This window comes from Chionomys nivalis, chromosome 11 (genome assembly GCF_950005125.1).
Source record: "Chionomys nivalis chromosome 11, mChiNiv1.1, whole genome shotgun sequence".
NCBI classification, from domain to species: Eukaryota; Metazoa; Chordata; class Mammalia; order Rodentia; family Cricetidae; genus Chionomys; species Chionomys nivalis.
In genome coordinates this window covers 6,724,007-6,750,220 of record NC_080096.1, presented here as the reverse complement: position 1 = coordinate 6,750,220, position 26,214 = coordinate 6,724,007, and the positions used below count along the sequence as shown (strand labels likewise).

General features: G+C 47.4%; 1 protein-coding gene across 4 annotated transcripts in view; it reads left to right on the top strand.

Annotated features, from left to right (window-relative positions):
- The first annotated feature begins 1,349 nt into the window (after positions 1–1,349).
- Positions 1,350–26,214, top strand: part of Clstn1 (calsyntenin 1) — a 65,777-nt gene continuing 40,912 nt past the window's right edge. For all 4 annotated transcript variants that reach the window (XM_057783943.1, XM_057783940.1, XM_057783942.1 and 1 more), the window contains exon 1: positions 1,350–1,666. In XM_057783943.1, coding sequence (XP_057639926.1) covers positions 1,576–1,666 — 91 coding nt within the window. In that variant the 5' untranslated portion in view covers positions 1,350–1,575. The remainder of the gene's footprint in view (positions 1,667–26,214) is intronic.

Below are 26,214 nucleotides of genomic sequence, written 5' to 3'. Positions count from 1 at the left end.
CCAGCCGCAGGAACCTGTCAGACGTTACCAGTATGGAATCTTCAGGCTTTGTGGGGAAACAAAGGAGAGAGAGGAGAATTTCCATTACAGTTTGCTTTGACACTCTCTCGGGTCATGGTGCGTCTCTCCACAGCGGTTGAAGGTCTTCCTGTAGCATCTCCCATCCTGTCATGTCCAGGCACCTCAGTCTACCCTAATGGACTTCTCGCCCAAACTGTCCGAAACAGCCCTCTCCACAGGCCACCCATTCTGCGCAGCCTCATCACTGCCCCACTTCCCCTACCCTCACCCCAAGCTGGCCTGCACAGCTCGCCAGTACCTATACTCTCCCAAACCCGGCCCTTGACATTGCTGGTGACTCTTCCAGCTTGGGTTGAATAATTGTTTGGCTGCTATTGGGGTTTTGTGTTGTAGGTGTTTCCCTAAGGAGGCCACCCTGCCCTCGAGGGACGAGGGCTGACTCTTCTTCTGAAGGCATCTCACTTTCCTTGTCAGTAAAATGGAACCAATTAAGTCTCCGAGTGCCTACTGAAGAAGCCCCCTATGACTCCGTCAGCCCTGTCCTTTAGTGTGGGACAGTTTGTGTGCGTGTCCAGATTACAGGAGACAGATAAGGACACAAGGAAAGGGGGTGGACCCCAGAGAACCCGTAGAGGCGCACAGAAGGGGCCCTTCTTTTGGACCAATATATTCCTAAAGGCTCCTTAACATCGTACTCAGTGCGCTACAAGCTCATAAGCCACAAAAGGTTTTTTCGGTAAATCAGGACTCCCTGGAGACAGCCCCTTTCCAAACCCCCAGACTGGAGCCGGAGAACAAGTCCTGCAGTCACCCTAGGCTGTTTACCAAATGCACTGGGGGGCAGGGGGAGCTGTGTCCCTGAAACCTTTTCCCGACCCCACAAGCTCCGCTCATTGCCTCCGCTCGGCAGAGGAGGTCACCGAGGTGCTTTGGAGGAGACACCCTCGGCCCAAGTGACCGGGTGCTGGAGTTCCGAGGTCCTGGGATCTGCAATCCTAGAGGGTGGAAGGGCAAGTCCTTGGGTTCGAGAACCGAGGCGCGGGTCGCCTGGAGCCTTAGGAGGCTTCCAGGTGTAGCGTCCAGAGGCGCCGCGGGGAGGAGGAGGAATGGATGCTCTGGGGCGGCCATGGGCAGGGGGCGCGTCCTGCAAGTCCCTGTGGGTCCCTCTGGGCTGCTCCCGGGTCCATCCTCCTAGGCGCGTCCCCGCAGGCTCAGCCTGTGGGTTCGCGCTCCCGCGGAGCGGGGAGCGTGCGCGCGCGCCCTCCCTCCCTCCCTCTCCGCCCCGCCCGCCCGCCGCCACCCCGCCCCCGGCCGGGTACCCTCGCCGGACCCGAGAGAGAGCGCCGCCGCCATCTTAGCCGCCGCCTCCAGCGCAGCGCAGCCGACTAGGGGAGGGCGCGCGCGGCCCAGCAGCACGGCGGCTGCTGCTCCCATCCCGGTGCTCGCCGCGCCGCCCAGCCGCGGGGTCCCCGGCTGCCTGTGCCCCTCTTAGCGTCCCGCGCGCCTCCCTGCCGCTTCCGCGTCGGGCCGGCCGCGGCGCCCGGAGCCCGAGCGATGCTGCGCCGCTCTGCGTCCGCGCTGGCCCCGGCCGTCCGGCTGCTGCTGGCCGGGCTGCTGTGCGGTGGCGGGGTCTGGGCCGCGCGAGGTAAGCGGCGGGGCGCGGTGAGCCGGGTGCGGGTACCATAGCTGGGTGCACGGTTGGGCGGAGCGCGGGAGTCATGCGGGGCCGCGGGGTTCGGGTCGGGGCCGGGTACGGGAACCGTGCCCCCGGTTCAAGGTGGGGGCCTGAGGGCGGGAGTCATGCGGGGCTGCTGGGTTATGGGTAAGGTGGGTACAGCGCTGAAGTCGTGCAGGGCCTCGGGGTTCTGGGCCGGGTACGGGAATCGTGCCAGAGCCCGGGGTTCGGGTCCTAGTGCGCGCATTGTATCAGGCAAGGTTCGGGTCCGAGTGTAGGAAATGCTGCCAAGGCCCAGGGTTCGGATCCGAGTACGCGAATCGTATTGAGCAGGGTTTGGGTCCGAGTTCGTGAGTAGTAACCGGGTGCAAGGTGGGGACAGAGTGCAGGAGTCGTGTAGGGCTGCAGGGTTTGGGTCCGAGTATGGGAATGGTGCCAGGGCCCAGGTCCGGTGCCAGGTCCGAGTGCACGGGCGATGTACGGATTCGAATGCGCAAGTCGTATCCGGCAAGGCTCGGGGCCCAGCGCGGAGATCGTTATCAGGTGCACAGGTGCAGGACCCACTGCGGGAATGGTGTCAGCGCCTAGGGATTGGTGTGGAGCGACGTGGTGTTATTGGGGCGCAGGGTTCTGGCCCGAGTGTGGGACTGACTGCTTGGGCGCGGGGCTCCGGGCTGAGTGCAGAGCACGGAGCCGGCTCGCTCTGGAGGGTCAGGTTCAGGCTTGCAGAGCCGGCCACTGAGCTGCGGAGAACGTAGGCGCGCGCTGCAGTTGCCTGAGGAAGCCAGTTTTATGCCCAGGCGGGGCACCTGGGCCTTGACCGTCCCGATTGCAGCCCCAGGGTAGTGGAGGTGTTGATCTGAGAGATCAGGGGACGCACGGGGGGGGGGGGTGTCAGCCCACTTTCCGGTAGCGAACTCGGCCTGGGGGGTGCGCCCCTGGGTGAGATGCAGTGTACGTGTGTTGGGTGCTCAGAAGTGCATCAGCCTGGGGATGCACGCACGGATTTTGGTGTGTGCTTACATAAGAATCCACTCCTCCGCACCCCCTTCCCAAGATCCCGGTTCTCTGCTGCGGCTAGGTGGACACCACGACTTCGCCCCTCTCCGCCTCATCTCCAAGTCGTTTAAACGTGATTTCCGAAGTAGCAGAGGCGAAAACTCCGCTTCCTTCCCACCCTTTTACCCAAAGGCGAAATCGAGAAGGTGTTTGTGACCACTTCTCACCCACCGGGTGTGAGCCAACTGTTCATCGCTTGAGGTTTACTCACGGCGATGTGCAAGGCTTGTATGACCACCACAGAAACCAGAAGCACCGTTAGTTAATTCCTTAGGATTGTAGGTGGCAAATAGTCTTTCTTTGTTAACCGATTGTAATTATTCATCCACTTAGCTAAACATTTTACCTGCCTTCTGATATTGACTGAGCTTGCCACCAAGAAACTTACGCATTGCAGATAAAGGCTTTTGAGTGGAACTTGAAATTGTAAACAGTGGCCCTGGTCTTCAAGTATTCTTGGTAAATCGTCTATAGGATGCTCGAATCTGTTTACTTCGAGTGTGTGTTTTGGTAATGAAGAGAACTTTGGGAGAGGTGGATTAATAGAAATCTGGATGAGATGGTCACATTATAACTTTGCAAGCTTTAAAATAAAGATTGCTTTTTCTCCTTAGCCTGATTTAGGAAAGTCGTGTTCACAAATTAAAGGGCAGAAGAGGCCAAGGCATCCTTTGTTCCAGTGTGCCACCCAGAGGGCGATAAACTGTGAAAACTGCTTTTATTTCATTTAGAACATTCTGTCCATTCTTGTCAAAGTCAGCTCCCCCTCGACACTAAGTATCTAATTAGGCTGCATTGGATTTTTTAAAAATTACATCAAGCCAAGTTTGAAGTGATGTTTGAAGCCTGATATATATATCTAAGATGGGGGAAAAGTCAGTTTTGGGAAAAACTCCATACATTTTTTTTTTAAAAAAGTGCTTAGGTTGGGTATTTTAGAAACAGTTCAAGTCATATTTGGTTTAGTTGTCAGTAATCCTGCCTTTTTGAATCCGTGATTTTTAAGTTTGTTCCTATACCTACGTCCACTGTCCATCATTTAATGACTTTGGTTGAACTATGGTACCATCTCAGCTGATTGTGCCCCTTAGGGCAGGCCGGCTGAGAGGAAGGGGAGCTTCCACTGGGTTGAGTGAGTCATTTGTAATCTGATTTCTCTAGCTTTTCCCTGGTGCAGTTATGGTCCACTGGGGTTCTTAGTCTTCAAAATAAAAACATTTGAACATCAGTTTTTTTTTTTCATTTGTTGTTTCTTATTTTTTCCGCTTGCCCATTCATGAATATTCCATGACATACTAATAAAAAAAATTCAGTTCGAAATGTTACAAATGAGTTATATATGTAAATAGCCAAATTATGGCAGTGTTTTCTTTTTTTTTTTTTTTTTTGATTTTTTTCGAGACAGGGTTTCTCTGTGGTTTTGGAGCCTGTCCTGGAACTAGCTCTTGTAGACCAGGCTGGCCTCGAACTCACAGAGATCCGCCTGCCTCTGCCTCCCGAGTGCTGGGATTAAAGGCGTGCGCCACCACTGCCCGGCGGCAGTGTTTTCTGTAGACTCATTATTTCAGTTAACATCTGAGTCCTTCCAGCAATGCTGGTGCTGGAGACAGAGCCCAGGGCCTTGCCTAGGCTGGGCAGGTACCCTGCTACTTACTGGACCACATTTCCAGTTCAGTATCCAGGGCATTTCATGTTGCCAGGCAGAATGGCATAAGCTACTATTCATATTCCATATGCCTTGAAAAATTACTAATGGAATAGAGCTCACATGCAAACTTAGAGGGAAAATGATAGCTATCCTAATATAAATTGATTGGATTATTAATTGTCTTGAGACTCTTTTATTCTTTTTCTTTTTCCATCTTTGAGGTAGTCTCACTCTGTAGCCTGGAGCTTGCTGTGTGGACCAGGATGGCCTTGAACTCATGGGGCTTCCCCCCCTTTCTTTCTTCCTTTCTTCCTTTCTTTCTTTCTTTCTTTCTTTCTTTCTTTCTTTCTTTATTTATTTATTTATTTATTTATTCTTTTTTTTTGGTTTTTCGAGACAGGGTTTCTCTGTGGCTTTGGAGCCTGTCCTGGAACTAGCTCTGTAGACCAGGCTGGTCTCGAACTCACAGAGATCCACCTGCCTCTGCTTCCCGAGTGCTGGGATTAAAGGCGTGTGCCACCATCGCCCGGCCTTCCCCCCTTTTCCTACTGCTGAGGTTACAGTCCTGTACCTCCTGTCTAGCTAATTAGTTGTTTTGTATTAGAGTACTATAGAATCTCACTTTAATTAAAAAAAGATCAAGTAGCCGGGTGGCGGCAGCAACACCTTTAATCTAGGACAGGCTCCAAAGGTGCACAGAGAAACACTGTCTCCCAAAACAAAACAAGTAACTCTCTCTCTTTTTTTTTTTTGCTTTTGAAGCAGGGTTTCTCTCTGCAGCCCTAGCTGTCCTAGAAATAGTTTTGTGTATCAGGCTGGCCTCAGTTTCAGAGATCCTCCTGCCTCTGTCTCTGGAGTGTTGGGATTAAAGGCGTGCGCCACCACTGCTCAGCAGAATTTTCACATAGACTTCTCACAGCCTAAAATTGAAGTATTAGTTGTTGTTGTTTTTTGTTTGTTTTTGTTTCAAAATCAAATACCAAGAGTAAAGCATGTGATAGGAACGCCTAACCCTTCTTCACTGTCCCGTTTGACAGCTGAATTTTCCCTTGAGATACATTCTCTTTCTCTCTCTCTCTACCACTGAGTCTTCCTCTCCCTACTTCACTTGTTCAGTTTTGCATAGCATTTACCTCATTAATTTTTTACATTATTTGTTTATTATTTTGGGAGAAGGAGGCATACCTTTTAGCCATCGTGCTAGCTCTTGTTAAATAGGTTTTTAGAAATAACTTTGAAGCAAAGGAGCCATTTCAATATAGAATTATTGTTCTTAATCTAACACTTTTATTTATTTGAATCTGTAGATGTAGAAGAATTAATAAAACATTACTAATTTTTAGTGGGTCATATTTCATTCTTTAGCTTGATTAATTGGAGTACTGGATTAGGGGTAGTTCATTCTTTGACCATATACTTTAGGAGAGAGACAAAACCAAACAGTTTCATAGAAATTGCTTTTCTATAGGATGATTACAAGTTCATTTCGAGGCTGGGCACGGTGGCGCATGCCTTTAATTCTAACACTCAGGAGGCAGAAGCAGGTGGATCTCTGTGAGTTCGAGATCAGCCTGGTCTACAGAGTGAGTTTCAGGATGGCCAGAGCTACACAGAGAAACCCTGTCTCAAAAACAAAACAAAACAAAAACTCAGACTTGTTTTTAATAAGTTTACCCCATTATTGAAACATGTTACAATTATAGCATTTTCTGATTTCAATATAAAAATGCTGTATTTCACAATAATGTCATTTTAGGCCATATTCTTCATATCTAAAATACAAGTCTGAATATTTAAAATGATAAACCTGAGATAAGTGAAATTTCACAGCACTAAATTATTGCAACTCAGGTGCCATCATGCACACCTACAATCCTAGCACTTGGAGGTAGAGGCAGGAGAGTCAGAGCTTTGAGGGCGTTCTTGGCTGCAGAAACAGGTAGAGGCTAGCTTGGGCCATATGAGACCCTGTTGCAAATGATCTTGGCTGCAAAGACAGGTAGAGGCTAGCTTGGGCCATATGAGACCCTATTGCAAACGATCTTGGCTGCAGAGACAGGTAGAGGCTAGCTTGGACCATATGAGACCCTGTTGCAACGATAAACTAATTGCATTATTTTCATTATTGCTTTGTAAGACAGAAAAACGTGATTTTTTGATAGAATTTTATTTCACGTAAAAGAATTGAAACAGAACTGGTGAGATGGCTTAATGGGTAAAGGTGCTTTTCATTAAGACTGATTTAAGTTCTGTCTCTGGGACTCACATGGTAGGAGAGAACCAACTCCTGCAAGTAGTTCTCTGATCGCCAAACGTGTGTCATGACATGCCATACCTGTGTCATGACATGTACAAACTCTCCCACCAAAATAAAGAAATATAATATAAAAAAAAACCTTAAAATACAAGCTCTCCCACCAAAATAAAGAAATATAATATAAAAATACCCCTTAAAAATAGAAGCAGGGCTGGAGAGATGGCTCAGTGGCTAAGAGGGCTTATTGATCTTGCAGAGACCTGAGTCTGGTTCCTGGCACCCACTGTGGTGGCTCACTACTATCTAATTCCAGTTCCAGTGGATCTGGTGCCCTCATCTGGTCTCCAGGGGCACTGCACACAGGTGGGGGCACAGACATACATGCATGCAAAACACACATAAAAAAATAAAGGTAAGCCGGGCGGTGGTGGCGCACGCCTTTAATCCCAGCACTCGGGAGGCAGAGACAGGCGGATCTCTGTGAGTTCGAGACCAGCCTGGTCTACAAGAGCTAGTTCCAGGACAGGCTCCAAAACCACAGAGAAACCCTGTCTCAAAAAACCAAAAAAAAAAAAAATAATAAATTAAAAAAAAAAATAAATAAAGGTAAATAAATCTTTTTAAAAAATGGAAACAAACCAGGCATGATGACTTATACCTCATCATAAAGTTCAGGAGGGTGAAGCAGGAGGATTGCCACGAGTTTGAAGCAAGTCTGGGCCATGTAGTGAGTTCCAGGCTATTCTAGTTGAGGCTTCAGAACATTCTACCTTGCTTTTCTTGCTTTTTTTTGATTTGGGAGAAGCAGAGTTTCTCAAACAAAATCCATGTTTGCAAATGGAAATTTAAAATAAAATACAGCTTATGTAGGTGAGGAATATGCTCTCTTGTTTGGTAGAGGTGATTTCTGCAGAGTCATGTTTTTCATTGTTAAAAAACCCAGACCCCACGGGGTCCTTAGACACAAACAGAGGCTCCCAAAACGTCCTCTGGGAGCCTCATGCTGTGACAGCCCTGTCCTGGACAGGTTACCTGAAGAGCGACCACCACTGTGTCAGACTTCACCGACCCTTTGTCTGCAGCGTGTTAGGTATGGCTCCGCTCATTTGATCATTTAGCTTTAGGATAATATTATTAGACTGGGCATTTTCACAGGACGCCTTGCTGAGTGCTTTTTTATTTTTTCTTTTTTTTTTAAAGGTTCTCGGCAAAGATTCAGTTATTTCAAAGTAACTGGATATGAAGTGTCTTAAAAGCCTGTAAAAATGCATTGAAGGTCAACTTTCTTTCATGCCGAACCCCAGCAAGAAGCTGGTGGCAGGCAGCGTACCAAAAGAAGGCCCATGTTTGCCTCTGTGCCTCTTTGGTCGGGGTGGGCATTGTCTCAGTCTCCTGTTTCAGATCAGGCTGCTTCTCAGTCCAAAGAACACCCATTGAGTCTGTGCTCAGATTCTCTGTTTAACGCATTCCTTTTCTTCATCTTTTGCTTTTGGGTCTGGGAACCGAACCCAGGGCCTCATGCATGCTCATGCTAGGTCACCACTCAGCCTCTGAGCAGAGTTGAGGTCGAAAGAAGACCTCTGTTTCCTATAACCATTTAAAAATTAATTAAGTACTAAGTAATCACACTGCAGATGGAACCTTGTGCCTGCTAGGCGAGTGCTGTGCGCTGAGCGACATCCCAGAACTCCCTCTGAAACAGTGCTGTGGAGATGCATGTGCCATAAACTCTGCATGTGTGTTTCTATGTGTGTCAGAGGTTGACATCAGGTGTTAGGGGCTCTGACTGAACCACAGCTCACCAGTCGGCTGGACTGGCTAGCCAGCGAATCCAGTGTCTCCATTTCTCTCCACCCCAGGGGTGGGTCACAGACCTTCTTGAGCACACCTAGCTCTTCCATGGGGCTGGCCATGGGGACCTCCCGCCAGTGCAGCAGGCAGCAGGCGTGTTAATCACAGGCTGAGCCGCCTGGCCACGACACACAGTCTCCCGAGCTGGCTCCTGACTGTGTGTGTGACCTTGCAGTTGTGATCCTGCTGTCACTTGCCACCCCCAGTCTTGGGATTATAGGTGTGTGCCACCACCTCCCAACCTTTTTTTTTTTTTTTTTTTTTTTTTGCTTTTTCAAGACAGGGTTTCTCTGTGGTTTTGGAGCCTGTCCTGGAACTAGCTCTTGTAGACCAGGTTGGTCTCGAACTCACAGAGATCCACCTGCCTCTGCCTCCCGAGTGCTGGGGTTAAAGGCGTGCGCCACCACCGCCCGGCTCCACCTCCCAACCTTAACCTCCTGCTTAATCTCCTTATGTTTAACTGTTTAACCTCAGACTTTCTCAGAGGCTGCGGCGTCCTGTGACCTCCACAGTCACTCCAGGGAGCAGTTTTCTGCTCAGACATCCCCAGTTGTCTGTTCTTCAGGTGGAGGTTGCTGGTTTTTTCTTAATGGGGCAAAGAAACATTTCACCTAACCAATCCCTTCCTTCACGTCTGTGCCCCAGGTTTTGAACTGAGCTGGAAGGAACTTTGAAGGCATTGTCTTCTGTTAGCACAGCCGGTCCCCCACCCCGTCGAACAGACAGGCTGTGTGCACCTATGGGACTCGGGATACAAAGCCTCTCTCATGCTCTGCTTTCCTTTGGACCCAGTCCTATCTTTCCTATCTTGGCGTCATCTCAGCCTGAGACTCTTTGTCACTTTTTGCTCTGACCCACAACATTTTGTGGCCCAGTATCTCCCAGGTTCTCATGTTTAGTGATCTGAGATGGAGCCAGCTCATGTTGGGGACACATGCAGACTGTGAGGCTAGTCTTCTGAGTAGGGCCGAACTTCATGAAGGGGTCGGAAATGCCACATGAATTCCTAGGCTTCAGGTAGCTTAGACAATGACAATTGCTCATTCATTATATTTTTGTTATGCTAATTGAAGACTGGGTTTAAAAAGAAAATTGTTTTGTCTGGTTTGTTGATTTTATTCTTTAATGTTCCTTATTTACCCAATCTTGACCCTAGTACAAACATTTAGAGACATGCTTTTAGAATCAAATGTACTTTGAAACTTAGTAAGAATAAATGCCATCTTTAATACCTCTTTAAAATGAAAGAAACAAAAATATTCTAAGTTCTTCCCAATACTTAAAAGTTTTTTTGAGACAGGGTCTCAGGTAGCCTAGCCTAGCTAGCCTCCAGCTCCATACGAAGAAGCTGAGAATGACCCTTGAACTTCTGATCCTTCTGCCTGTGCCTCCATGTGCTGGGACCAGGCACGTGCCAGTTAATTATGCCCAGTTTAAGGGTGTTGGGGATCACAGACACACGCACCTCACACTCAAGTGCGACTTTGTGCTTGCTAGACAAGTACTCTAGAGCTCAAACCACACTCGTGTGTGTATTCTGCACACTTTATTTATTTGCAGAGTCTTACTATGTATCCCAGACTGTCGTAGAACTCATGTTATCACCCAGGCTGGCCTTTAGCTTACAGCAGTCCTCCTGCCTCAGCCTTTCAGATGGACCGGCCAGGGCACAGTCTCCCAGCTGATGCTCCCAGCTGATGCCCGCCTCCTGCCTCATGGGGAGACTCTGGCCTTTTATTCTTCAGTAGCCTCAGGATGCAGGCTGCCCCTTCTTTGTGTGCACAGCACCTTGCCAGAGCCATGTTATTCTAAGTTCACCAGAGACAGTGAGAGCAGGTGGGGTTGATGCGTGATTTGGGGGGATTAAAACCCTGGGTCAAACAGATTGTGTTTACCTTTAAGTACGTTGGCTAATTCCTGCCAGTTTCAAATTGCATACAGGATTAGTGCCTAGAATGACAGTAATTAAAATTCCCAGCTAATCCCTCATCTTTCTTTTCCCTGCCATGCATTTCAAACATTTATCAAAGAAATAGAACAGTGTGCACTGACGTGTCTCTAATTTTTTTCTGGCCTCCTCTGGGTAAAGTGTGTGGAAGAACAGTGGGGCGGGAACTGGCAGTGGGGACTGGCGGCTTTGTGCCTGAGCCCCCAGGTACAGTGCTGCATCAATGGCAGGGTATCTCACAAATCCTCAGGGTGGATTATAAGCCCTGCGTTGGTGAGGGCTGATCTGAGATTCTCTAAATAGCTGTTGACACCTGTGTGTGATTCCCAAGCTTTGCTTGGCAAGGGTTTAAAAAGGCCGTGCCCAGGTGTGTGAGTGTCTGTGCTTGGTTACCCAGGAGTAACTAGTACTTCAAAGTCTCAGACAGAAAACAAACACCCCGAGCTGCAGTGTGGCACAGCAGTGAAGTCGCATTGCTGTTGCTACTGCAGAGAACCTGCTGAGTTCGGTTCCCAGCAGTCTTAGCTAGGCAGCTCACGACTGCCTGTCACTCTAGCTTCCAGAGATCCGGTGCCCTCTCCTGACCTTCCTCAGGCACAGGCACACGTGTGACATATACATACATATATCAGGGGATCTGATACCCTCTCCCGACCTCCCTTACGCACAGGCACACACGTGACATATACATACACATATCAGGGGATCCCGTGCCCTCTCCTGACCTCCCTCAGGCACAGGCACACGTATGGCATACACATAAATAAAAATGATAAGTATTATGGCTCAAGTGTGGCTTTGTGCTAGAGCACACACTGTGTGTGTAAGGTCCTGAATTTGATCCTCAGTATTGCAGAAGCAAAACAATTCGGGGGCTGGAGAGATGGCTCAGGGACTAAGAGCACTGACTGTTCTTTTTTTTTTGTTTGTTTTTTTTTTTGTTTGTTTGTTTGTTTTTTCGAGACAGGGTTTCTCTGTGGCTTTGGAGCCTGTCCTGGAACTAGCTCTTGTAGACCAGGCTGGTCTCGAACTCACAGAGATTCACCTGCCTCTGCCTCCCAAGTGCTGGGATTAAAGGCGTGCGCCACCACCGCCCGGCGCACTGACTGTTCTTGCAGAGGACCCAGGTTCAGTTCCCAGTGCTCAGGCAGCTCATGACCATCCATAATTCCGGTTCCAGGGGAATCTGTGGTGGCACTACATGTACATGGTGTGCATACATTCATACAGGCGAAACACTCATACATGTAAAATAAATAATACTAAGATAGAATGCAACAAGAAAAACCTTAACTGTTGGGTGAGCAGGACTGCCTCAGCAGGTAAAGCCCCACAAGCCTGGAGAGCCGAGCTGGATTCTCACGGTCTTTTCGATATGTTTAACTGTGAGGCTGTTTAAATAGTGTGGCTGTGATTTGTGTATTAAGTTCTTAGTTTCTGGTTTTTGTGTTTAGAATATAGGGAAGAGGGAGCTGCAATGTTGGCTGCTGGTGCCCTGGCTGGGAAGCTCTCCTGACTTCACTGCAGGGTTGGCCGCTAGGTCTGGGTTCTGAGCATTTCTCTTGGGCTTTAATTGGCTAAAGCGTACACATATGTAAAAAAAGAAAAAAGTAGATTATTTTAGGGAATATGTAGTTGTAGAATTGTTGCTTATGTCATTTCTTAAGCAGTTATGCTCTTAATGCTTAAAAGAAGGCTAGCATTGTCTGCATAAAAAATTTGGTGACTTCCCTGAATTAGTAATAAAATTACTTCTGTTGAGTAAACTTTTTATGTCATCTTATAATAAAAGCTGAAAAATACCTTTGTTTCTATTTATTTTTTAAAAAAACTTTTCTATATGTATCCTTGATAACAGATTTTGAAGATACCATATAAGATGATAAAACATTTGAATGGGGCAATAGATGTAAAAAAGTTCAGTTTAAAAAGAAACATTTGTTTTTACATTCAGTGTTTATTTGAAATCAAAAGCAGAAAAAAAAAAACGTGGTGGAAGGAGAGAATCGAGTTCTGAAAGTTGTTCCCTGACCCCCACATCTTGCTGAGGTGGATGCCCCCAAACTCCTGTGCACACACACATAATAGGGAAAAAAATGAATGCTTTTTCTAGATGAATTGGATATGTTTAAACCTCTTTTAAACCCTGTGGTGGCACATGCGGACCACAGTTAGGGTGATTCTAAGATGACTCAGAAGGTCACGCGTCCAGCCGTTTGTTGATCCGCAAAGTCAGCAACTTGAAACTCACATTTCGTTTTATTTCTTTATATTTCTAATGTTTCAAAATCCTTGGAGTTTGCCAACTGACCACTGAAATTCCCTCAGCCTGTAGTGAGTGTGAGTGGAGATTTGTAGGAAACCGGCTCAGTCACACACAGCAGCACCTCATTGGAGCCAGAAACTTGCGCATCACGGGCGCTGATGAGATGGGAGGGAGAGTCCCGCTTATGGAGGATGGGTCAAGGGTGGACAGCAGCCTGCTAGTGTGGTGAAGGGGAAGAATGGAGGCAGAGACGAGAGATAGTGTATGAGCCTCCTGCTGCAGCTCTTGATCAGGGCAGGTATTGTGTCCATGGGGACTGTCTGACCCTTTCTGACCCTCGGTCTTGCTGTATATAGCCCAGGCTGTCTCTACCTCCCCAGTGCTGGGACCATAGGCATGGGCCACTTCACATGTCTTTCAGGAACTGTTTATTAATATTATAAAAGTAGTTACTGATCAAACATGCCTAATCGTTTGTACTAAAAATTCAACTTGAGTGGCTTTTTGAAACTGTCTCTTGGGTTTTCCAAATTATTTAATCTATAAGAATTAGATTTGCTCTTGTAGAAGTATTTCACCAGCGTAAAGATAAAAAGTGTTTGAGTCAGCCAGATAGCTCAGCAGGTGAAAACACTCATACGGAAGCCTGTTGACTGGAGTCTGGGGCCTGGGCGACCCTGACCCTTCCATGTGACAGTGGAAGGGGAGAGCCAGCCCCAGCTCCACACATGGGCTATGGCACTCACGTGTCCATGCTCAGACGCAACACCTCGTGCACACGTGCACACTCACCTGATAATAAATCTCAGAAGGGGGCTGGAGCGATGCTCTTGCAGAAGTACCTGAGCTCAGTTCCCAGCACCCACACTAAGAACTGTGTGTAACTCCAGACTCAGGCAGGATCCAACACCCTCTGCAGCAATGCATGCCCACACGCACAGAGATCCATGCAGACAAGGCACGTGCACAGTAAATAAAAATAAATAAATGCAAAAGACGTTTAAAGTGTGATCTGGAGAGATGGCTCAGGGGTTAAGAGCACTGGCTGCTCTTCCAGAGGATGCAGGTTCAATTCCCAGTACCCACACACATAGCAACTCATAGCTGTGTGTAACTCCATTTCCAGAGGATCTCTCACCCTCACATAGACATGCATGCAGGCAAAACACCAATGCACATATAATAAAAATAATCTAGATTTTGGGACAAGGTTTTACAGAGCTTGTAAATTCAGAGTTTTACAGACTCTGAATGTCCTGGAACTCGATTAGTAGACCTTGGACTTACAGAGATCCATCTGCCTCTGCCTCCCAAGTGCTGGGATTAAAGGCGTGCACCACCACCGCCTGGCTGAGATACTCTTTTTTTTTTTTTTTTTTTTTTGGATTTTCGAGACGGGTTTCTCGGTAGCTTTTTGGTTCCTATCCTGGAACTAGCTCTTGTAGACCAGGCTGGCCTTGAACTCACAGAGATCCGCCTGCCTCTGCCTCCTGAGTGCTGGGATTAAAGGCTTGCGCCACCACCGCCCCGCGACTGAGATATTCTTAATGGGGCGTACATGTTCTTTGATATCTTTACTGGAAGCCATCCAGTAAAAATGCTGCAGTGCCGGACGTGGTGGCTCACTCTCTAATTCAGCACTTGGGAGGCAGAGGCAGGCGGCTCATTTGCTGTTTGTACCAGAGTTAGGTATGTACCAGAGTTAGGCACATGCCTGTAGTTCTGGCACTCCAGAGACTGAGGCTGGAGGATCATTTTAGCCCAGAGTTTGAGACCAGACCAAGCCACATGTGTAATAATCACTCGGGGGAGAAGCAGAGCTTACGCTACCAATTTTCTGGGTTCCTGTATTGTGATCTCATATCCCCCTCCACTCAGAACTTGGTGTGCCTGTTTTGAGACAAATTGGTCTCAAGTGTAGCCTACGGTGGCCATTAACCTAGTCCTCCCTACTACTAGGTTACACTCTAGGCCATTCTTGGACTTAATTAAGGATTTTAAGGAACTTATGTTAACATGGTTTTGTTTCTGTGCGTATTTGCTATATTTACTACATTAGAAGGCTGGTGGTGGCGCATGCCTTTAGTCCCAGCACTCTGGAGGCAGAGGAAGGAGGATCTCTGTGAGTTCCAAACCAACCTGGTAAACAGTGAGTTCCAGGACAGCCATGACTAAAAAGCCAGGAAACAAAATAAAAGGAATCAAAAATAAGACCAGTTGAGCAAATTAATAGTGACAGTAATAATAATGTTACCACATGATCATTTAACACATTCATTTCTTTTCCCTAAAACAAAGAGTTTAGAGAGCTGGAATGTGACTCAGTTGTAGAAAAAAACACTTGCTGACATGCAGGTGTCCTTGGGTTTGATGCCCAGCACCCCAAAAACAAATAGTTAACATTTAGTCAGAAGAATGGCCCTGATTTGTTTTCTAGTCTCTGATTATGAAGTGAGCTGAATTCTCTTTTTTTTTTTTTTAAGATTTATTTATTATGTATACAACATTCTGCCTCCATGTATGCCCGCACGCCAGAAGAGGGCGCTAGATCTCATTACAGATGGTTGTGAGCCATCATGTGGTTGCTGGGAATTGAACTCAGAACCTCTGGAAGAACAGACAGTGCTCTTAACCACTGAGCCATCTCTCCAGCTCCCGTGAGCTGAATTCTCTATCCAGTCTGTTCTGTTTGAAATAGCTGAGGAAAGTTCAGCCTCACACCGAGGCAAAGGTGTAGCCCTCCCAAAAAGAGCCCCCCAAGAGACGGGAGCCACCTAAGCAAAGGTGTAGACCTCCCAAAAAGAGTCCCCCCAAGAGACGGGAGCCCACCTAAGCAAAGGTGTAGACCTCCCAAAAAGAGTCCCCCCAAGAGACGGGAGCCCACCTAAGCAAAGGTGTAGACCTCCCAAAAAGAGTCCCCCCAAGAGACGGGAGCCACCTAAGCAAAGGTGTAGACCTCCCAAAAAGAGCACCCCACCCTACCCCACCCCCACCCCCGCCCAAGAGACTGGAGCATACCGTCCAGAGTGTACTCCAGCCCAGGGCGTACTCCAGCCGCTGTCCCTCTGGGTTAAGTCACCTGTAGTTTGCCTCTGATGCTGGGTGACAGTGCAGAGCACAGTCTGCAGAAGCCTTTCTGCGGCACAGGGGTTTACTTGCTGCTTCTTACTGTGCTCTTCATTAACCACGAGGGGCCCCCTGAGTGCAGGAGAGAGTGGCGTTCTGGCCCTCAGGCCTGGCATTGCTTGTGAGCTGTATTATAGATCTCATGTAGCCAGTGCTGACCTCGAACTCACGACACCCAAGTACTGCGGTTACTGATGTTCACTACCATGCCTGGTATTTCATTAATTTTTATTTTATATATGTAGGAGTTTTGCCTGTATATTTGTATGTATATATGTGCAGCACATACATGCAATGCCTATGGAAGCCAGAAGAGGACATTGGAGGGCTCTCTGGAAATGGAGTTACAGAAGGTTGTGACCACCATGTGGGTGCTGAGAACCAAACCTGGGTCCTCTGCAAAAGCAGCCAGCGTTCTTGATCACTGCAGGCTTCTCCCCAATGCACTTCCCTTTCTCTTGGGAGGTGGTGGCAGTGGGACAAGGACCACTGAGTTGGCTCAGTCAACAATAACAAATTCTCACCTTTGTCTGTCCGGCCTCAGCAGGCCCTGCAAGCCTTTAAGTGGGTGCTTTCATTGTAAAGCGCTTCATGATGAATGGAGTCTGTGTTTGCTCTTGGCTTTATTTTCTGAGAAATCCGCTGGGATTTCTCGGCATCTGGCTTTCCCCCGGGACAGATCCACCCTCAGAAGCCTGCCTGGGTGCTCATGGGAAAGGCTGTGAACTGGTAGCTCTGGGCATTTTGTTTTGGTGTTGCCCTCGACAAGGCCAATGCCTTGTTTTCGCTTCGACAACATCCCCTGCATCTGGCTTTGCCTCACTGTGCTCTACTCCAGTCCTACCCTTTCTGTGTGACAGCCCTTGGTTGTAAAGCTGACTTTACAGGCTCTGGTACCTTGGATGGACATTAGGGACTTAAAACCCTTCAATTAAAAAAAAAAAAAAGTTACTGTTATCTAAATAACAAAATCCAAACACCCCAGCTTCTGACTCACGGTTGCTGGAGTTCTAGAAGTAAAAGGAACTTCAGAAATCCTGTTGCTTACACATTTTACCAAAGCAGAAGTAACCTCTTATCAGTGGTTTTTGTAGCTCAGGACCAGCAGATTTAAGAATGAACATGGAGGTGGCTGGAGGGATGGCTTAGAGGTTAAGAGCACTTACTGCTGTTGCTGTAGATCTGGGGTTCAGTTTCTCACACCCACACAGTGGCTCACAACCATCTGTAACTGCTGTGGGATAATGCTCTTGTACACTGTAAAGATTTGTCACTCATACTGGTTTAATAAAATGGTGATTGGCCAGTAGTCAGGCAGGACGTATAGGTGGGACAAACAGACTAAGAATTCTGGGAATAGAAAAGGCAGAGATGCATTTGCTAGCCAGACACAGAGGAAGCAAGATGAGAATGCTTTACTGAGAAAAGGTACCAAGCCACATGGCTAAACATAGATAAGAATTATGAGTTAAGTTGAAAGAGCTAGTTAAAAATAAGCCTGAGCTAACAGGCCAGTTTATAATTAATATAAGCCTCTATGTTTCTTTGGAACTGAACAGCTGTAGGACCAGGCAGTACAAAAATTTCCATCTACATGTAACTCCAATTTCAGGAGATCTGACACCTGGTCTCCACTGACTCCTGCATGTATATGGTACACATAAACTCATAAACATACATGTAAATAGAAAAAAAACTTATAAATAAGCAAAGAGTCCTGGTGCAATTGGCACACAATAAAAGGGCATTCTGGTTTCAAGGATGACCCGTGTCTCTTTGTGTGTTTCAGTCTCCAGCCCTGTAGGGGAGACCCAGCCAATCACCTTGCTAGCAGGGGGCGGGGTCCCCCGAGGATATTTTTTACTTATAAAGATTGCGGGCATGCTCCCAGCTGCCCCTTCTTCTTTCCTGTTCTCCGCTGGAACTTCGGTTCTGTGAGTCTTTCCCTAATTAAAGCTGAATATTTTATTATAATTTCCGTCTTCCGTTCATTTATGTGGCGACACAGCCCCTTGCCGGGTTCACAAACTGTATGGCAATGCATAGAGCGCAGAAGGGCGTGATGCGCTGCAAACCCCAGCACAATCCCAAAATATTTTTAATAATTACTACATTGTATTTATATTTATGTATTGTGTATATATTTTTTAAAGACAGGGTTTCCCTGTGTAGACTCACTCTGTAGGCCAATCTGACCTTGAACTCACAGAGATCCGCCTGCCTCTGCCTCCCTAGTGCTGGGATTAAAGGCGTGCGCCACCATGCCAGGCTTGTACCTTGTATGACATTTACATGTGTAAATACCTCAGAAGCTTTCACTGTGCTCATCTCGTGTAGGCACCTTAGAAAGGCTTGGCTGTGGCTTGACAAAATGCTGCTCTGGGGGCTGTCTTCCGTGCTCGCCTGTCTTTGGAGGAGCCCTGCTCACCAGGGAGCTAGCTTCATTGCCTTGGAAGACTGATTCTGGCCCTGCTGCAGGAAGGCAGCCTTCCTTGGCTGTTCTGATCACAGGGTGGATCTGGGTGTGGTTACCCCCTTTCTGTGAGCTCTAGCACAGTTATTTAATTTTCTCTGTGACCCAGATTTTCTGTCTGTGAAATGAGATAGTAACAATAGCAAGGGTTGTTGGTGGGTGAACTAATGACGTGCTGTGTTCTGACCGATTGGATGAGTGTGTGTGTTGCTTTATTAATTCCCTGTAAATCCCCCGTACCTCTTTAAAATTGTGATGAAATTACATGTCATAATATGCACAATTGAAAAATAAAATTAAAAATATTTTAAGTTCACTTCTACGTGTGTGTGTGCTCATATGTGCATGTCATAAATGCAGAAATCAGAAGACAGCTTGAGGCGTTGGTTCCTTCTTTCCATTGTGTGGGGCTCTGGGGATTGGACCGAGATCTTCAGGCTTGGTGGCAGGTGTGTTTACCTGCCAGCCCAGATGTGTATGTGGCCCTACATTTTTAGTTCACACGGGCAAGTACCAGAACAGTAGGTGGCGGGCATCTCTTGTCTCAAGCTGCTCGTGTCTTTCTGGGTGACTGCATGTTTGTGTCTGTCCCGACATTCGATGCTTTCAGCGTGCCGCGTGTTGACTGTTCTAATTGTTGGTGTGTTTAGTGGAGTCTCACTGTCATTCAGACGGGCAGTTTCCTGAAGACAGCGTGTGGGCATCCGTTAACACACTCACCTTGCTGTCTGTGGAAAATTCTGGTGGGTTAGGTCTTTAGCCTGTGGTAAGATTGTTCATTTTCTCGCGGAGTTGCCTCTCACCCTCATGTTCTCACCTGCATTTCCCTTTGAGGCGAGGCCTTTATTTTGTCACCCAGGTTGGTCTCTCTTTTTTTTTTAATATTTATTTATTTATTATGTATACAATATTCCTTCTGTGTGTATGCCTGAAGGCCAGACCTCATTACAGATGGTTGTGAACCACCATGTGGTTGCTGGGAATTGAACTCAGGACCTTTGGAAGAGCAGGCAATGCTCTTAACTGCTGAGCCATCTCTCCAGCCCACAGGTTGGTCTCTTATGAGCTTGATGATCCTCTTGCCTCAGTCTCTTAAGGGGCTTTGCCGACAGGCGCACCTGGCTTGTCCGTCCGTCTGTCCATCTGTCCATCCATCCATCCAGTCATCTAGCCAGCCAGCCATTTGTCCGTCTGTCCCTCCATCCATTCATCTAGACATAGGGTCTCACTAAGTAGCTCTGGCTGTCCTAGAACTAGCTCTGTAGATCAGGCTGTCCTCGAACTCACAGAGATCCTCCTGCCTCTGCCTCCTGAGTGCTGGGATTGAAGGTGTGCACTATGGCCGATTGCACTTGGCTCTTCACTGAGACTCGAGTCCTTTGTGTCTATTGGGTGGAGCACATCCTTCACAGATGTGCTCTGCTGGCCCGAGCTTGTTGTAGAGCAGAATTAGGAGTTTTAACAGCTTATCGCCATGTACAGAGCCATCTGGCTTTTTCTCCTTTGTCATCTGTTTGGCTTGTGTATTCCTTGTGTGCATTTTGGCAGACTTTGACTTTCAAGGAATTGATCTGTTTCGTTTAGTTTACCAAATTGTGTGCATAGAATTGTTTGTATTCTTTATTTTTTTAAAAAAATTATTTTATGTGCCTTGCTGTTCTGCATGCATGTATGTTTGTGTGAGGGCGTTGGATCCTGTCTGTAACAGGAATTACAGACAGCTGTGAGCTACCATGTGGGTGCTGGGAATTGAACCCAGGTCCTCTGGAAGAGCAGTGAGTGCTCTTAACCTCTGAGCCATAGCTCCAGCCCCCATATTATTCCTTTGTTCTATCTAATGTCCACAAATCTGTAGTGGTGTCTTCTCTTCATTTCTTAAAATATTTTAGCTTTATTTTTAATTTATTGTGCATATCTGTGTACCACATCCATGCAGTGCCCATGGAGGCCAGAAGGCATTGGATCTTCTGGAACTGGAGTTACAATTGTGAGTTGCTATGTGGGTGCTCAGAATTGAATCCTGGTCCTCTGGAAGAGCAGCCAGTGCTCTTAACCACTGAACCGTCATTTCTGATATCAGGAACCTTTTTCTTAGCCTGGCTACAAGTTTATCTTTTTCCATCTTTTCAAAGAACCAGCTTTGATTTTGTTGATTTTTCTATTGGTTTCCTGATATAGCTCTAACTTTTGTTTTGATTTCTTAAATAACCACTTTTTGTTTGTTCTTGTTTTTTTTTTTCTTTTCTTTCCTTTTTTTTTTTGAGATAGGGTTTCTCTGTATCTCTAATTGTCCTGGAACTCACTCTGTAGACCAGGCTGGCCTTGAACTCACAGAGATCTGCCTGCCTCTGCCTTCCAAATGCTGGGATTAAAGGCCTATGCCACTGCTGTCCTGCTTAAATAACTACTTTTATATCATTATTGCTTTGATTAGGGCAGTGGTTCTCAATGTTCCTAATGCTGTGACCCTTTAATACAGTTCCTCATGTTGTGGTGACCCCAACCGTAGAATTATTTAGTTGCTACTTTATAACTGTAATTTTGCCACTGTTATGAACTGTAATACAAATATCTTATAAGCAACCATTGTGCGGTCGTGACCCACAGGTTGAGAACCACTGCTTTAGGGCCCCTCTGTGTTTTGTTTGGGGTACTCATGAGGCTAGTCTTTGATTCTTTAGTCTAAGGTGATCCTCCAGACACTGACTTCTGAGCTGTAGGAACTGTAGGCTTGTGTTGCTGGCCCTGGCTTTGATTTTTTTCTTTTCTAATCTTGTCACGTGTTGCTTCGTGGGGAGAGGTATTATGAGGAATGTGTGGCTGGGTGTTCGGATTCCTCTGTAAGCATAGAGTGTGCTTACACCAGCCATGTGTGGCTGGGTGATCGGATCCCTCTGTAAGCATAGGGTGTGCTTACACGAGCCTGGACGGTACAGCCCACCATACCTGTACTCTGTGTTAAAGCCTGCTTTTACCTTTAGGTTTTTTTTTTTTTTTTTTTTTAACTTTATTTAATTAGTAGCTAGGACTCTGAAATACACATTAGCCTGTATCTACATAGGGTTGAGATGGCAGATATGTTTTTTCCATCTCTGCATCTCATTCCTTAGGCCTTTAGGGCAGTAACTGGCTTCCACATTACCTAATGATGATGTTATGCCCAAATCCGCAAAGTCCCCCAAAAAGCCAACAAAGAGACCGAGTCCCGTATGTAAAAGCAAAGAGCCTTTATTTTATGCAAGTTTGCAAACTCAGTCTCTCTGCATGTCCAATGTATTGGAATAAACGGAGAGTCCTGAGCTCAGAATAGGGTTTTAGAGTAGTAAAGATGGGGGTGAGGGGTTTCTGAGGTTCAGGACCCCTGATTGACATTTGTCTAGGGTTGTCCTGGTGAGTGCTGCAGGTGATCCTGTCTACAGCGGTTGGAATGTTAGGCATTTCTTTGGATGGTCTGTTCTTGGGTGGTGCTCGGATAATCTCAGTTTGTGGTTCCTCCTGCAATCAGGTAAACCACTGAGACTCGGGCCTCTATGAAATTTATCGATGGCTGAGTCCTACTCTGGCAGGTGATAATGGTTGGAAGTAAAGAACTTCCTTTGGGTGATCTGTTCATATTTAGCTTATCATGGCTGGCTCCTACATTTCCCCCTTCATAAGCACTGATGACAGGACCCAATCTTTGGTCCTGCTTGCCGACTGGCTCCTACAGGTGATAGGAAGGGGGATATTCTAAAATAGCAAACAGTACGCCCCGTCTCGTCCATTCATCCGGCTGCTGTTAGTATTCATGTTTATTTGACTCCATTCTTTTCCAGTTCTCCGGCAGTGGGAACGGTGCTGTTGGCTTACTGAGAAAATCCCAACAGTGACAGAAACATTTTTCTTTTTTTTTAAGATTTATTTATTTATTATGTATACAGTGTTCTACCTGTATGTTTGCCTGCAGCCAGAAGAGAACACCAGATCTCATTATAGGTGGCTGTGAGCCACTATGAGGTTGCTGGGGGGCGGGGGCAGAGGGCTGGAGAGATGGCTCACTGGTTAAGATCACTGACTGCTCTTCCAAAGATCCTGAGTTCAATTCCCAGCAACCACATGGTGGCTCACAACCATCTGTAAAGAGGTCTGGTGCCCTCTTCTGGCCTGCAGACATGCACACAGACAGAATGTTGTATACATAATAAATAAATAAATATTTTAAAAAAAAAGAGGTTTCTGGGATTTGAACTCAAGACCTGTGGAAGAGCAGTCAGTGCCCTTAACCACTGAACCATCTCTCCAGCCCTTATTTTTTTTAAATATTTGTTTATTATGTATACAATGTTCTGTCTGTGTGTATGCCTGAAGGCCAGAAGAGGGCACCAGACCTCATTACAGATGGTTGTGAGCCACCATGTGGTTGCTGGGAATTGAACTCAGGACCTTTGGAAGAGCAGGCAATGCTCTTAACCACTGAGCCATCTCTCCAGCCCCGTCCAGCCCTTATTTTTTAATCTTTATTAATGCCTCTGTGTGTGTGTGTGTGTGTGTGTGTGTGTGTTTACCATGTGCATTAGGGTGCTGGAAGAGTCCAGAAGAGGGCATTGGATCCTAAAGAGCTGAAGTTACAGGCAGTTGTGAGCTGCCTTATGTGGCTACTGGATACTGAACTCAGGTCCTCTGCAAGGGCATCAAGTATCCCTGAGCCATCTCCAGCTCTGGCAGATACCGCAAAGTGAGCCCTTGCCCTTCACTTCCCCAGGCAGGCCAGCTTTTGACATCTCCAAGCCAAGCATCCTCTGTTCTCTTAGCTGTTCTTCATGTGACTTGTATTCTCAGGTTTCCATCAACTAGCCTGGTTTCTTTCTCTCTGACTGCCTCCAGTGTGTGGATGTCGCCTTTCAGGCTGAGGGCTCAGTGGAGGTCCCTACACAAGGACAGTGCTGGTGTGACCCGCTAGCCCTTGCCTGGCTCAGCTTCTCAGTGTGATGCTTTGTTCTGGTGCAAGCCTTTGTCCTTCCTCCATTCCATTCATCTTGCTGCCTGTGACCCTCCCTCTGATTGGCTGATTAATCACTGCACATTCATCCATTCATTCTGGCTCCCATTTGACAAATGGCTTAGAGAGAGCCCAGTGAGGACAGAGCCTTTGAAAGGTGGCTGGAGGGTGATCTGGGTTCCTGATTCTCCTGATTTGGTGCCCTTTCCAGGAGGCTACTAACTCGTGGCAAGTCCTCCCAGCCTCTCTTTGGCCAGTTCCCAGCTCCCATCCTGCTCTCAGTGCTGGCATATAAGGGACAGCCTCATTGCATGTTCAGGGGCTCAGGTCCAAGCTTGGCCGTGCTTGTCCTAAGCCCGTTGTAACTGCTGCTGCTGGCCTGACTTCCTGAGAACCTCAGAAGAGAAGCATCCAGAGAGCCTGTGCATGTGAATCATGTCGCTGGCTCCTACAGTTCCTGGTCTCCTCTGAAGGCGCAGAAACCAACCTAGGACATGGTTCCTCCGCAGCAATGCCTATCAAGTGGGCCCATCTCCGTCTTGTACAAATCCATCTTTGTGCCTTCAAGAGAGCGATGACATAGCTTGGTGTCCTGGGATTTAGAACAGCCAGAACAACTCAGGCAAAACGAGTTCTTTTCTTCTTCATGGTCCCCTGCCTGGGAGTCAAGTGTCTCATTGTTACATTCTGTTCTTTCCGGTAAAAATAAACAAGCTTCCTGGGAGACCCCGTGGCTGAATATGTAGACAGCTTCCTTTTTTGTTTATCTTCAGAGCGTTAGCATTTCTTTTGTAAATCATCCAGGATTGTCAGGGCGTCAGTCTTGCTGTCATTTGCAGCACAGGAACGTAAATAGCAAAGGAGAAGAAACCAGGAGCGAGCACAGAACCCTGGTGTTCTGGCCAGGATTTATGGATTTAGAGGTGATTGTAACCAGCCTTTGACAGTACTTAAGGAAGCAGCTGGGAAGGATTTTGCATTGATAATGAATGTCAGCAGGTTTTCAATACCGCGTGGCCTTTTCGGAACCGTGTGTGATAAAGTTTCCCATTGTGCATGAAGGTCAGGAGACTCAGAACACACAGGACCTGGAAATGCCGCTGGACTGTGAGTTACTGACTCAAGACAGGGTCCTGCCCTATTTAAATCCAAGACAAACGTGGCGATGATAAAAGAGGTGGGAAAGGGCAAGCCCAGCCTGCACTTCTGATAGCGCTAAAAAGAGGAAATGGAGGAACTCCTTGCTGGTGCTGGAATGACTGGGTTTATAGTCGGCACTGCCACTGCGAGTGCTCGCTGATAAGAGCCTTGCACACCGAGCTGCTCCTGGGTGGTCACCGTCGGGAATCTGCTCCTTGTGCGTTCTGCATTCAGTTCTGTAGGACACCGTCTGTAGGTGCTAGAGAGATGGCTCAGCACTCACGAGCTGCTTTTGCAGAGGATCTGGATTGGGTTTCCAGTACCTACAAGGTGACTCACCGCCATCTTCTAGAACTCCAGTTCCAGGGGTTCTGATGCTCTTTTCTGACCTTCGAGGTACCAGGCATGCCCATGGCACACATACATATGTGCAGGTAAAACACTCATACAAAAAAAAGTCTTAAAAAGAAAGCTGCTCTTAGTGGCACACACCATTGATCCCAGCATTTGAGAGGCAGAGACAGGAGGATCTCTGTGAGTTTGAAGCCAGCCTGGTCTACAGAGTAAGTTCCAGGCCAGATCAGGCTACATAGTGAGATCCTGTCCTCAAAAAGAAAAAAAGAAAACTAACATCTGTACTACTACGTGTACTACGGTCCTGTAGCACCTGTACTACGTGTACTACGGTACTCTGCCTGTAGTGTTCCTCCTGCACTATGGGGCAAGGGGCTCAATATTGAGACACATACAGAGAGACAGAGTCATGGGTCGTCCTTGAATCCCCAAGAATGCCCCCTTTATTGTGTTCAGGGGCAGCTTATATAGAGCTCTGGCCACGTCCCAGCTCTCAGGATCTTTCAGCTGCTGACCCATCAGAACCCACTCCCCTGCCGTCAGGGTCTCGTGCTCAGAGCAGAGGAAAACAAGTTGTTTACAGGAAATTCAGGGTCTGGTGGTCTGCAGTCCCCAACAGAAAACTGCATAGACGTACATAGTCTGAATAAATCATATGTGTGGCTGTCTGATGAAAGTGGCCAGACACATGCAAGATGAACTGATTTTCGAAGGGCCCTGCTCCTCCACCCGGTTGTGGAGTACACATTCCTTGCTGTGGCTTGTGTTTTCTTTCTTTTTTTTTTTTTTTTTTTTTTGGTTTTTTGAGACAGGGTTTCTCTGTGGCTTTGGAACCTGTCCTGGAACTAGCTCTGTAGACCAGGCTGGTCTCGAACTCACAGAGATCCGCCTGCCTCTGTCTCCCGAGTGCTGGGATTAAAGGCGTGCGCCACCACCGCCCCTCTTGGTTTGTGTTTTCGTATGAACTTGTTGAAACTTTCTGCAGATAGATCCCTTAATTCATCAGCATCCCGGTCAAATTAGTATGAGACCGGCTGGCCTGTGCGCGGGGTAGTGAGGGATGGAAAGGTGAGACAGATGAGCGTGTTCTGAGGAAGCAGTCGGGAGATTTGGAAACACTGATTGCAGTCTGAACTGGAAAGCACACAGGAGCAGCAAGTGCAGAAAGCTGCAGTGTGACGATGGCTGCAGCCCCGCATGGCTCTGCCTGTGGGAGCTTCTGGGTCATATCTCAGAATTAGCAGTCATCCCCGAAATGCTTGAGGGTGAGAGGACAGGGCCAAAGCAACACAAGGAGCTGATGGCCCCGACTGCTGCCAGTGATGAAGGAGAAGCTGCAGTTGGTCCTGCCAAGGTGGGGGTGTTCAGAGGGCACTTCTAGGCACAACCACCCACTCAGGCCAAGGAACCTTTCCACT